This window comes from Gadus morhua, chromosome 10 (assembly GCF_902167405.1).
Source record: "Gadus morhua chromosome 10, gadMor3.0, whole genome shotgun sequence".
In the NCBI taxonomy this organism is placed as follows: domain Eukaryota; kingdom Metazoa; phylum Chordata; class Actinopteri; order Gadiformes; family Gadidae; genus Gadus; species Gadus morhua.
Genome location: NC_044057.1, coordinates 7273725 through 7286692, shown reverse-complemented (window position 1 = coordinate 7286692; position 12968 = coordinate 7273725). Strand labels below are relative to the sequence as shown.

The 12968-nt window shown below is 48.7% G+C and overlaps 1 protein-coding gene across 1 annotated transcript in view; it reads left to right on the top strand.

The window, feature by feature from the left end:
• Positions 1-1695: 1695 nt before the first annotated feature.
• f8 (coagulation factor VIII, procoagulant component) overlaps positions 1696-12968 on the top strand; it is a 20128-nt gene continuing 8855 nt past the window's right edge. The window contains exons 1-16 of the mRNA XM_030368822.1: positions 1696-1903; positions 2077-2177; positions 2469-2591; positions 4019-4231; positions 4749-4931; positions 5322-5425; positions 5520-5640; positions 6253-6508; positions 6873-7038; positions 7428-7515; positions 8088-8305; positions 8726-8876; positions 9008-9217; positions 9967-10883; positions 11106-11257; positions 11674-11839. Coding sequence (XP_030224682.1) covers positions 1728-1903; positions 2077-2177; positions 2469-2591; positions 4019-4231; positions 4749-4931; positions 5322-5425; positions 5520-5640; positions 6253-6508; positions 6873-7038; positions 7428-7515; positions 8088-8305; positions 8726-8876; positions 9008-9217; positions 9967-10883; positions 11106-11257; positions 11674-11839 — 3345 coding nt within the window. The 5' untranslated portion in view covers positions 1696-1727. The remainder of the gene's footprint in view (positions 1904-2076; positions 2178-2468; positions 2592-4018; positions 4232-4748; positions 4932-5321; positions 5426-5519; positions 5641-6252; positions 6509-6872; positions 7039-7427; positions 7516-8087; positions 8306-8725; positions 8877-9007; positions 9218-9966; positions 10884-11105; positions 11258-11673; positions 11840-12968) is intronic.

Here is a 12968-nt window from a genome sequence, read left to right as displayed (position 1 = left end):
TACACATGATTAACCATTATATTCCTTCACCTGCCTTTTGCTTGGAAAACACTCTTTTACTAGTATACTAGTAAAAGACTTCTCTTTGCTCAGTGTTTACTCAAATCTCTGTGTGGCTTCACTTCAGTCAAAGTCCAGAGTTGTGAAGGTGTTCATAACTCTAGGGATTCAACCCCCCTATTGTCAGTTCAAATGGGGAGCAAAACATTGGTGTAGTCTCTACAAATATTACAAATATACCTTCTCTATCTGGAATTCTATATCTATATTTTAGTTTGAGACTACTTTGGTGCCTTTTCCCAACTTACCATTTTCCATATTCATAGTTAAAGTTAAAGTTTGATAAATGTATCTTATAATAATAAAATGATAAATTAATCATATTAATTATTAATAAGAATTTTATAATGATTAGTTGCATTTTAGTGTAATCAGTATTATAAGGGTTATTATCATTAATTAATAAGTATGGAATATACAAACTAGATCTGACAAAAATATATTTTATTTTGAAGATACAGTATATTCTACTAATGTTGGGGTAAATATGCAGTTTCAATTGCCAGTCATAGTTTTGTGTATGGTGTTATTTTGAACCGTAAATGGATTCTATGAAGCGAAATATTTGTAACCTAAACCCTTTCTAAACCGAGAGCTTATTTACTGGGAAAGGCCTGCAGTATCATCAAAAACCACAAGGGGGAATAAAAGCTTACTTTTTCCATCCCAAAACGACTTCCTTATATCCAATCTTAGAGTTTCAGACATTCTTTCAATCATTATCGTGTTTGTCTATCTATCTATCTATCTATCTATCTATCTATCTATCTATCTATCTATCTATCTATCTATCTATCTATCTATCTATCTATCTATCTATCTATCTATCTCTCTCTCTCTCTCTCTCTCTCTCTCTCTCTCTCTCTCTCTCTCTCTCTCTCTCTCTCTCTCTCTCTCTCTCTCTCTCTCTCTCTATCTATCTATCTATCTATCTATCTATCTATCTATCTATCTATCTATCTATCTATCTATCTATCTATCTATCTATCCATCGATTGATCCGTCTGCTTTTCTGTCTGTCTGTCACTCTGTCGGTCTGTATTTTTGTCTTTCTATCTGTCTGTCTGTCTTTCTGTGTTTCTTGTCGTCTGTCTGTCTGTCTGTCTGTCTGTCTGTCTGTCTGTCTGTCTGTCTGTCTGTCTGTCTGTCTGTCTGTCTGTCTGTCTAGCAGGAAAAAGGAAATAACTGATCTCCATGGTTATTATATATATTATATACTATTATGTCTCGCTGTGTTTCCACGGGGTCGAGCTGATAATTATAATTTCGGTTTAGCCTATATAAAAAGGAAATCTGAGTAACCTCTCCCTTTTTCTCAATATTTTTTTTCTCAATGACCAATGACCACATGTCGGGACTCGGGGGTTTCGGTTTATGAGGGCCCGTGTGTGTGTGTGTGTGTGTGTGTGTGTGTGTGTGTGTGTGTGTGTGTGTGTGTGTGTGTGTGTGTGTGTGTGTGTGTGTGTGTGGGTGTGCGTTTGCGTGTGTGTACGTGCGCGCGTGCGTGCGTGCGTGCGTTGGTGGGGCAATTGCGTCGATGGGACGTCGAAATGCATGGCTGGTTTTACAAACGCGTGCACTTACGGCGCGCGCCCACGCCGTCCTTTTAAATATCGGTGCGCGAGGGAGCAGCAGCCCATAGACCACCTGTGTGAGCTGTTATCGCGATGACAGCACTGCTGCTGATGGGGCTGCCGCTGCTTTGCGCGCTGGCGCAGCCGTTGCTCTCCCCGCTGGTGCCTACACCGCCTCCGCCGACCACGCGGCACTTCTACATCGCGGCCGTGGAGATCGGCTGGGACTACGTGTTCACGGACGGCACCGAATCCGCGTCTGAACAAAGGTAAATTTGTTTAAATGTTGCTCTGTATGGCGTGTTTTAATTCTATTATTATCATCAGACTTTTGATTATTCAAAAAATAATCTATTATGGGCATTTGATTGTTGATTTGTATCATGATTTTCTTCCGGCTGATTTATTTGTTGCATTATTTAATGTACTTTTGGTTTCATAGATTAAGGTCCAAGGATGTTCCTCAGAAATACATCAAGGCTGTTTACCGGGAGTACGCTGACTCGAAGTACTCCACTCCCACACCCCGTCCCGCATGGGCAGGTATGTGTTAATATATTCAGTATGTTTTAGTTATTAAATCAATAAACTCGTTGTAATCTTAAATGTTAAATGTATCAATAATCATAACGTTATAATAGATTATTCTTATAAGCACTATAAGAACACTTTTTTTCATTTATTTCCATGACATTGCAAAATTGTATTTCGTTTCCATGATCAACTCTATCACCACATTAGATGTTTCTGGCCTACAAGGTCATTCTCTAACGACCATCACGGGCACCAAAGCCCCTCGCTCATTAATTGGTTAACTGGCGTGTTTTCCTTCAGGACTGCAGGGGCCGGTGATCCGCGCCCAGGCTGGAGACAGGCTTGTGGTCCACTTCAAGAACCTGGCGTCCGAGTCGTTCAGCATCAGCCCCGTGGGCATCACCTACTGGAAGCAGTCCGAGGGTGAGCCTGTTGTGTGTGCGGTCCTGCTGTGAGTCCAGCGGGATGAGAGGGTTGAGACTAAGCACTCAGACTTCTGGTTCCTCGAGCTGTCGTGTGTATGAGCGCTACATGAACGACGGTGGACGGGAGAACGTGGTAAACCGCAGGCTGCGTGCTTTGCGATGCTTGGTGTCGGGGGGGAAGGTTTTTACAGAGAGCAATAGGTTGTTTGTTAGTAATTTTACCTGATCAGCATTGTATAAAACTATGCCTATGTGTGATGTTTTAGGAATATAAATCTAATTCTGTTGTCAAATGTCAGGGGATCAAGGCAGTTTTGGTGACACTGAGACAGTTTAGAATCAGTGTGTGGCTGCGTTCTGCGTTGAATTTTTATTTGAATAGGCCTAGACGTGTCTTTACGATACGATACTTTACGATACATTCTTTACGATACATTCAGCCATATGTGTTCAACAATCTGTTGAACAATCAAATGCCCATAATACATTATTTTTTGAATAATCAAAAGTTTGATGATACCACGCCATACAGAGCAACATTTAAACAACTTTGACTGAATGAAGATTACATCTTTCATTCAGTCAAAATATTTAAGTAGTATTTCCTTCTGAAAGCTATCCAAAATGAGTAGGCCTAATTCCGAATATAATAATTGATGGTATTACATTGTTCTTGATCAGACTCCCCCAATCTTCCCGTCGGCATTTTAAACGGATCAAATCCACGCACCCACCGATCAGATCTGCTGATCAGCTCAGCTCCTTAATGCTGAGTAGTTAATACAGGTCCGTCGATTACAGTAAACTGGAAGACTTCCTACCAATGACATGATCTCACAATGCTTGTGTGTGTGTGTGTGTGTGTGTGTGTGTGTGTGTGTGTGTGTGTGTGTGTGTGTGTGTGTGTGTGTGTGTGCGTGTGTGTGTGCGTGTGCGTGTGCGTGTGCGTGCGCGTGTGCGTGGGTGTGTGTGTGTGTGTTGGTGTGTGTGTATGGGTTGGATTACAAATTAGTTTCCGGTGCTCATACTATTTGCATCACGGGTGTTTGGCAACAGCAGGGATTCCAAATCTGGTCCGACAGTTTCTGTTTTCCTCTATTCACCGCAACTGATGAGGAAGTTAGAGCTCTGCTCTTATATATATTTAAAGTGTCTATCTCTCTGTCTGTCTGCCTGCCTGCCTGTCTGTCTATCTATCCATCCGTCTGTCTGTCTGTCTGCCTTTCTATCTGTCTGTCCGTCTGTCTGTCTGTCTGCCTCTCTGTCTGTCTGTTTGCCTGTCTGTCTGCCTGTCTGTCTGTCTGTCTGTCTGTCTGTCTGTTTGTCTGTCTGCCTGTCTGCCTGTCTGTCTGTCTGTCTGCCTGTCTGTCTGTCTGTCTGTCTGTCTGTCTGTCTGTCTGTCCCTCCCTCCTCCCCTCTTTGTAGGGGCGGGGTATGAGGACTCGACGGGGGGCCAGGAGAAGCAGGATGACGCGGTGTCCCCGGGGGGCTCCTACGTGTACGTGTGGGACATCAGCGCCAAGGACGGGCCGACCAGCAGCGACCCCGAGTGCCTGACCTACTCCTACTCCTCCCAGGTGGACACGGTGCGCGACCTCAACTCCGGGCTGGTGGGCGCCCTGCTCATCTGCAAGTCCAGTGAGTAGTACCACTGGAAACGGGACATCCACAGTACCATGTGCACCATTGTACTGAGTCTCAACCAATGGTGTACGTGTGTGTCCTGTGTGTGCGTGTGTGTGTGTGTGTGTGTGCACGTGTGTGTACGTGTATATCCTGTGTGTGTTGGGATGTATTGGGGTGTGTGTGTGTGGGTGTGTGTGTGTGTGTTGTGTGTGTGTGTGTGTGTGTGTGTGTGTGTGTGTGTGTGTGTGTGTGTGTGTGTGTGTGTGTTTGTGTGTGTGTGGGTGTATGCGTGTGTGCATGTATGTGTGTGTTTGTGTCTGTGTGGTGTGTGTGTGTGTGTGTGTGTGTGTGTGTGTGTGTGTGTGTGTGCGTGCGCGCATGCGCGTGCGTGTGTGTGTGTATATGTGAGTGTGTGTGTGTGTGTGCGCGTGTATGTGTGTGTGTATGTCTGTGTGTGTGCGTGTGCGGGTGTGTGTGCATGTGTGTTTGTGTGTGTGCGTGTGTGTCCGTCCGTGCCCTGCCCCTGTAGGTGCGTTCGGTGAGGACGGCCTGCGGAGGAGCCCTGAGTTTGTGCTGCTGTTCGCTGTGTTCGACGAGACCAAGAGCTGGTACGGAGAGGTGGGCGAGCGGAGGACCAGGGAGAGGTACAGGAAGAGCAGCGGCCGGAAGGAGTACCACACCATCAACGGGTACATCAACGCCACCCTGCCCGGTACGCCTCCGTCGGGTCTGAGGGGGAGAGCCGCTGGCGGTTCAAGGATAGGGCGTGTGTCCCTGTATGACCCCACCGAGATTAACTCCTGTGTGTCTGTGTGTGTGTGTGTGTGTCTGTCTGTGTTTATGTGTGTCTGTTTGTGTGCGTGCGTGCATGTGTGTGTATACACATGTGTGTGTGTGCGTGTGTGTGTGTGTGTGTGTGTGTGTGTGTGTGTGTGTGTGTGTGTGTGTGTGTGTATGTGTGTGGGTGTGTGTTTGTGTGTGTGTGTGTGTGTGCGTCTGTTTGTGTGTACACGTGTGTCTGTGTGTGTGTGTGTGTGTGTGTGTGTGTGTTTGTGTGTCTGTCTTTGTGTGTGCGTGTGTGTGTACGTAAATGTGTGTGTAGGCCTGACAATGTGTCTGAATGAAAGAAGTGTGTTTTGGCACCTGATCGGCGTGGGAACCGCTCCAGAGATCCACTCCATCCAGTTCCAGGACCACAGCCTCCAGGTGACCCTCCACGACCTCCTGAGTCTAATGAACACGAAAGTTGAACCTAATGTTCATTAATCGTACTCTAACCTGGGTGCCATCCTGTTGTCAGGTGATGTCCCAAAGGAAGCTGTACATGGAGATGACCCCCATGACCTTCACCACGGCCGAGATGAGGCCCGCCTCCAAAGGCCGCTTTCTTATCAGCTGCCGGATACACGCCCACAAAGACGGTGAGACTACACCCACTCCCCCCCCCCAACACGAGGACTATCAGGGTGGTTCAGCAGAAACGTGGGAAAGGAAGTCTTGTGTTTGTTCTGTTGGGTTTCGTTATCTCACACCGACAATCCTAGGGACAGTTCTGCTGACCTGGGCCCGTCAACCTCTGACCCGTCGGTCTATTTTAGAGGCTGACCTAAAATACTGCAAGAAACAATGATATCCATGCAATCCAACAACAGAAATACCAGTGATAATAATAGCATTAATAATAATCAAATAAATAATTAGAAGGAAGACGAAGAAGAAATGCAACAATCACTAGGTTAACCCATTCCCCCTATACAGTAAAGATAGCTAGGATAAGATGCTACACAACTAAGAACTATAAATAAGTATGACATACATTAAGTGTGTACATTAAGTGTCAGGATGTACAACATACAACAAGTATAAGGGGAGAGACGGGGAGGCTACGCAAAGTCTAGGTGATCTCTGAACAGGTGAGTCTTGAGTCTTTTGCTGTAGCTGGGGTGCAACTCTGCGGTCCTGACGTTTCACCACTGCGATGCCAAAACAGAGAAAGCTCAAACCAAGATGCTTTCCCTCCAATGCGTCCCCAGCCGGCATGAATGCTGTGTTCAGCGTGGAGGACTGTCCCGCAGCCCGGGGGCCCACCCTGCATCACGTCAAACACCAGAACTACGACGACTACAGCGACTACGACAACGCCATGTTCAACTCCGTGGACTTCCAGGCACAGAAGCCCGGCCCCCAGATCCGGGCCAGCAGGGGGCGCCGCTCCAGCATCCGGATGCATTTCATCGCCGCCGAAGAGGTCACCTGGAACTACGCCTCGCACCTGAAGCCCACCGACAGGTAGGGAGGGGGGCGTGGCCACCTGTACCTGTGTGATGTCATCATGATGTAACGTGATGATATGATATGACATAGGACGATATATGATATGACATAGGATGACATATGATGTCAGAGCTTCACCCACAGGCTGATGAACTACACCCTAGTCTGCCCCTGCAGAGCTTCACCCACAGGCTGATGAACTACAACCTAGTCTGCTCCACCAGGCTCCACCCACAGGCTGATGAACTACACCCTAGTCTGCCCCAGCAGAGCTTCACCCACAGGCGTCATGGATGCCACTGGGTTGTGATACAATATGATAGGTAAAACGGATGCAGGGTAAAACATGTGACCCTTCCTCCTCACCGTGTCGTCTCAGGGAGCTGCAGTCCGAGTACTTCCGCGTCTCCCCGGAGCAGCTGGGCTTCCAGTACAAGAAGGCGGTGTTTCTTGAGTACACGGACGCAACGTTCACAGCGAAGAAGACCTCGGACGGGACGCTGCAAGGGCCGCTTCTGAAGGGAGAGGTCAACGACCAGGTCCACGTAAGGAGAACCTTCTAGACACAGAGGAAGGGAAAGCTGAATTGGAGCAAGGCTCGATCCCATTACACCCCTCTGCACTAGCCCTTAGCCCTACTCCTCGTAGGGTGGGGCCGTCCCAATAGTCATTTATTTAAAGGGTAGGGCTAAGGGGTAGTGCTGAGGGGTAGGGCTAAGGGGTAGGGCTGAGGGGTAGGGCTAAGGGCTTGGGCCAAGGGGTGTAATGGGATGGGCCCCAAGTCTAATGTCAACAATTCTTCTATTGAACTTACAACCAGATGAAAGTCATTGAGATTTACTAAGGGAACGACCTCCTGTCTCCATTTAAAATAGATAGAAGAGTTCAAGAATCGCCTTGTCAATCAAAAGATGCCTATGATGTTCTTTTCCAGATCATCTTCAAGAACATGGCGAGTCGGCCGTACAACATCTACCCAACGGGCCTGATCAGCGTCCAGCCACTGGACAGGACTCAGAACAGTAAGGTTATCTCCACACACAGGACTCAAATGCCTGTTCCACTGTTCTGGGAAAATAGTGCTGTAACACTGAAATACCTTCTTCAAAATGATCATTGCATTTGAATCACTTCATCCTGCTGAGGAAATGAGCAGAGATGGATCAAAGAATATTGATTTGATCTATTTTGATCGATTCATGTCAAGTCAATTTGTCATTGTATCGCCCTTAATGAGAGTTCCAGTCTCAAATGGCTTCACAGGCCACACTCTATGCCCTCTCCTAACCCTAGCTCTCCAAAGACAGGAGGAAGGGGAACGTCCTCTGACTGGACGCTTGCTTTGGCTAGCTTTGAAACCATCCGTCTCTATAACCCTGTTGGGTTTTAAACCCTGTTGGGTTTTAGAGACAAAAAAACCTGTAGGTTGCTGGTTGTGGAGTGTCGAGGTGTCCCTGAGCAAGACACCTCACCCTGACTGCTCTGGGCAGAGAGGTGTGGCGCCCCCTGTCTGTATAAGCTAGAGAGAGGATGACTCCCGAGGAGACTCGACTTCCTTTCCCTTCCTTTCCCTAAACCCTGTATCGTTGTACAGAGGAGGTGCAGGACCTGCGCTCCATGGGGGTCCCCCCCAACACCACCTTCAGCTACGTGTGGAAGCTGGGCCCGGACAGCGGCCCCCTGGAGGGGGACCCCCAGTGCCTGACCCAGCTGTATCAGAGCACCGTGCACCCTGAGAGGGACCTGGCCTCGGGGCTGGTGGGCACCTTGCTCATCTGCAAGTACGAGGCCATCGACCACGTGGGACGCCTGGTGAGAACCCCCCCCCCTAGGAACAGACTCTGAGGGGGTAGAAGGCGGTCTAATTGTTGGTCACTCGTGGTCGATTACATTCAACTTCATAGTCATTTTGCAGCAAAAGTAGAGAACAACAAAATGCAGTAAGCATCCAACAGAATGTGCACGTATGTTTACATATCGCGGTTGGGGTGGGAGTGGGTGTCTTGTGCCTTTTTCGAGAGCGCCTTAACTTCCTGAGAGGTATAAGTCATGTTTAAGTCATTTAAGTTCTGCTGAAATCATATGGTTTAACTTATTTTTTGTTTAATTTCATAAAATGCTATAAGAAATAAAGTTCATCCATTCCCGTTGGTTTAATCTGGCTGAATGTATAAACTCACTGTGCAACACATGGATCTCCTGGTACTTCTCTGACTGAGCCTCTGCCCTCAGGTGGGTCCGGACCAAGAGATGAGCATGATGTTTGCCGTGTTTGATGAGAACAGAAGCTGGTACATCGACCAGAACATCCACACGTACAGCTCCGACCCCTCCAAGGTGGATCCCAGTGACCCTGATTTCCTCAGTTCCAACATCATTTACAGTAAGTAAATCACCCCTCAATTCCTCACACTCCTCACAAGACTTTCCCTTTTGTAGAAAGAAATCAGCGTCTCAAGGGTGTATGTTAGTGTCTGTTTGCATGCGTCACTCACACACGTCCCTCTCTTCAAGGCGTGAACGGGGGGATGTTCCGCGGGCGGGAGTTTGCGACCTGCCAGAGCGACGTCACCTTCTGGCACGTGGTCAACGTGGGAACGCAGAGCGACTTCCTCTCTGTGTACTTCAGGGGGAACCCCATCAAGCGTCAGGATGCCAACCAATGGGTCCTCACCCTGTTCCCCATGACCGGCGAGACCATCCCCATGGAGGCCGAGCTCATAGGTAGATAGTAACCCATGGTAACCCGTCCAATGCAAGATCCATCAAGGTCACGTTTACATTTAGGGAATTTAGCAGACGCTTTTAGTGACTTGCAACCATTCCTTACACCAACGGCGGAATCAACCACGCAGGGCGACTGCCAGCTCGTCAGGAGCAGTTATGGTGAGGTGTCTTGCTCAGGGATATCTCGACACTCGGAGGGGCCGGGGAGCAAACTAGTAACCTTTTGGTTACAAGCCAACCCGCTCTACCTCCTGAGCTACTGCCGCCGAGATAGGTCATCTTCATTCACCTTTCCATTGTCTGGTCGAACCCCACAAAATCAGTCAAAATCAAGACAGCATGTCTTGGCAAGAGAGACATTGTTTCATACCATAGTCATTTCTAATTAAAGATCCTTTTGTTTCTAAGGAAAAAATGTCACTGCACAGGGTGTTGACTAAGAGATATGACATCATTATCTCTATCATAGACATAAACAGGGGAGTGGAAGTGAGTCCTTCCAATATTCATCTATTTAAACATGCTTTTGTTTTCTGTGCTCACATACTCAATCCTTCTTCCTTTAGCTCCTGTTTTTTTAATTCCTTTTTGGTCATGTTAGGGGTTTGAACTCCATGACTTCCGATTTACAAACACATCCTATGAATACCTCCACCACTTTAAAAGCAATGGAAACAAAGTGTTTCCAAACCGCCCAGAACAATTAGGAAGATTCCTGACTGTTTCTTGTCTTTGTTCCGTTTCAGGGGAGTGGGAGATCAGCGCCTTTGACGGCAACCTGAAGAGCCGTGGGATGAGCGTGCGCTACACGGTGACGCCCTGCGATGACAACCCGCTGGTGGACAGGGAGGACAGCCTGCTCAAGGACTACGTCGACAACATGATGTCCATGGGGCCCCGGGCCATGGGGCCCCGGGCCATGGGGCCCCGGGCCATGCGGCCCCACAACCGCACGGGGGCCGGGCGCCGCGGCAACAGCCTCCGCAACATCCAGGACCCCTCGACGCCCGACGCCAACGCCACCTGGTTGACGGAGCACGCCGACCGCAACGACACCAACGAGATCACGCCGGGGTACAGCACCGCACAGAACGCCACCGGGACGCCGTTGGAGAACGCCACCGAGACACCGCCAGAGGGCGATGCCGACAACGGCATCCCACAGGCGGTCCTGGAGGAGCTGGAGAGAGAGGAGGAGAGGTTGGCCGCTCTGGACCTGGGGGGCACGGCCCCCCGGGGCCGAGGGAGGAAGAGGAGGCTGGCGGTGGACGGCGATGAGGTCATGAGGGAGGAGGGGGACGGGGGGTCTGCGGACGGCGAGGCCGGGGGGGGCGTGAGACAGACCAGAGGCATGTCGGGGAGGGAGGGGTCCGAGGCCGGGGGGGGCGCGGAGGAACGGGGGGAAGCGACGCCGGGAAAGAACGAGACGCGCGAGGAGACCAACCACATCCTGGAGGACTCCAGCCTTCTCACGAGGCTGAAGAACGCGGCCCAGAAGCAGGTGGTCCCCCGCCAGCTGGAGCTGGACCTGGAGGAGGTGAGCCGCGTGGACCCCCAGCCCGGGGAGGCCGTGGACCCAGTGGAGCTGAGGGGCCTCAACCAGACTGACAACAGGACCGCCCCGCACTCCCTCCCCATGGACTACGAGGACTACAGCTCGGGGGTACGGGTGTGTGTGTGCGTGTGTGTGTGTGTGTGTGTGTGTGTCTGTGTGTCTGTGTGTGTGTGTGTGTGTGTGTGCATGTTTTCAGTGCTTCATTCAAACATGACATCATACATGACGTTGGCTATTGTATCGTTTTTTTTAAACTCCCGACATCTTTACCGATGATCTTTTTAATGTACATACCAATTTGAGATTTTGTATTCTTAATTTCCGTCGTAGGAGAATGACACATTCAGTGAGTACGGTACGATGGACCACGTAGACCCACGCTCCGGCACTGGAGACAACAAATACCGCAACTATTACATCGCTGCCGAGGAGGTGACCTGGGACTACGGGATCAGAATCCCCCCCCAGCTAATCAGACCCAGGTAGGGTGATCCTTGCACTCTGGGGTGATCAGCTGCTAGTGGATGAGGTGTTGGACATTCAGAAAGACAGATAGGATAATGTTCAAAACAGGATATAGTGCAACAACATAAAATTTGTTTCTCACAACCTTCAAGCAATAATGCCATCAATTATGTGTGTTTGAGCGATTGGTATTTTGTCAATTGAAAGACTGATATTTTGTGTGTTGAAACATTTATGTTTTTGTGAGTTGGAACATTGATTTTTTGTCATTTTAAAGTCTGATATTGTTTGGATTGAAAGTTTCAATCCAAACAATATCACTCTTTCAACTAACACAACATCTATGTTTCAATTTGAAACATAGATTGATATTGTGCATTGAAACATTGATGTTGTGTGTATTGTGAATGCATCGTCTGCCTGTCTTCCTCAGAGAGATGCGTCGAGGGATGAGGAAGTTCCTGCCTGAGTATAAGAAGGTGGTGTTCCGGGCATACACCAACGGGGATTTCAAGCATCCGGTGGTCATCGGAGAACTCCAGGAACACCTGGGCATCATGGGCCCCTTCATCAGAGCCGAGGTCCACGAACAGCTCACTGTGAGTACCGTCCCAAATGAGCTGCTCACTGTGAGTACCGTCCAAAATGAGCTGTTCACTGTGAGTACCTTCCCAAATGAGCTGCTCACTGTGAGTACCGTCCAAAATGAGTTGTTCACTGTGAGTACGGTCCCTAACGAGCTGCTCACTGTGAGTACGGTCTCTGACGAGTACAGTCCCTAACGAGCTACTCACTGTGAGTACGGTCTCTAACGAGTACGGTCCCTAACGAGCTGCTCACAGTGATTACGGCCCCTAATGAGCTGCTCACTGTGAGTACGGTCCCTAACAAACTGCTCACTGTGAGTACGGTCCCTAACGAGCTGCTCACTCTGAGTACGGTCCTTAACGAGCTGCTCACCGTGAGTACGGTCCCTAACAAGCTGTTCACTGGGAGTACGGTCCCTAACGAGCTGGTCACTGTGAGTACGGTCCCTTACGAGCTGCTCACTGAGCGACACTGTGAACTCCTGTCTTGTAGTCCTAACCGGTGAGTGTTGTGTTTCGTTCGGTTTACTGGGGATTGACGGATGAGAACAGGATGGAAGTGCAGGAGAGACGTTCTGTTTCACAATAATAATACATAAGTCATTATTCACGGTTCCTTCTGCAATGATCCAGAGTCAGCCAAGCTGTGATTGGTTGTTGTACAAAATACAAAAACACCTTCTTTAGATTACTGTTCTGAAGAGATCTCACATAATTACTACTTGGTAATAGCCTGGCTATTGCCAGACCAAGCTCAATCGTAGATGCTCGTTGGTCTGGGGAAGCTGCTGTCATTTTTTTCAGCACAAGAGGCGTGATCAATGGGCCTAGTTCAAAAGACTGCACAATTGGCTGCTTGCCGTCGCTTCCCTGTCGTCATTGTGTTAAACAGCACAATAGCGCGCCAGGGGGAAAAGCTAGCTTGATGATTGGCCCCCGCAAAAAATTATCGAAAACTACAAGGAAATGTATTGCTCTTCTCCAGACCCTTATGCAGGGTGAACTCAAATCGCCGGCAGAATGGGACGGGGCTACCCAATCTAACTTGATAACACTTTACAATAATAATAAGGAAAGAGTAGTGCTAGATTTAATTTAATAGAGTGGCGAAATCCACAAACAACATAAGTGTTATCCGGGG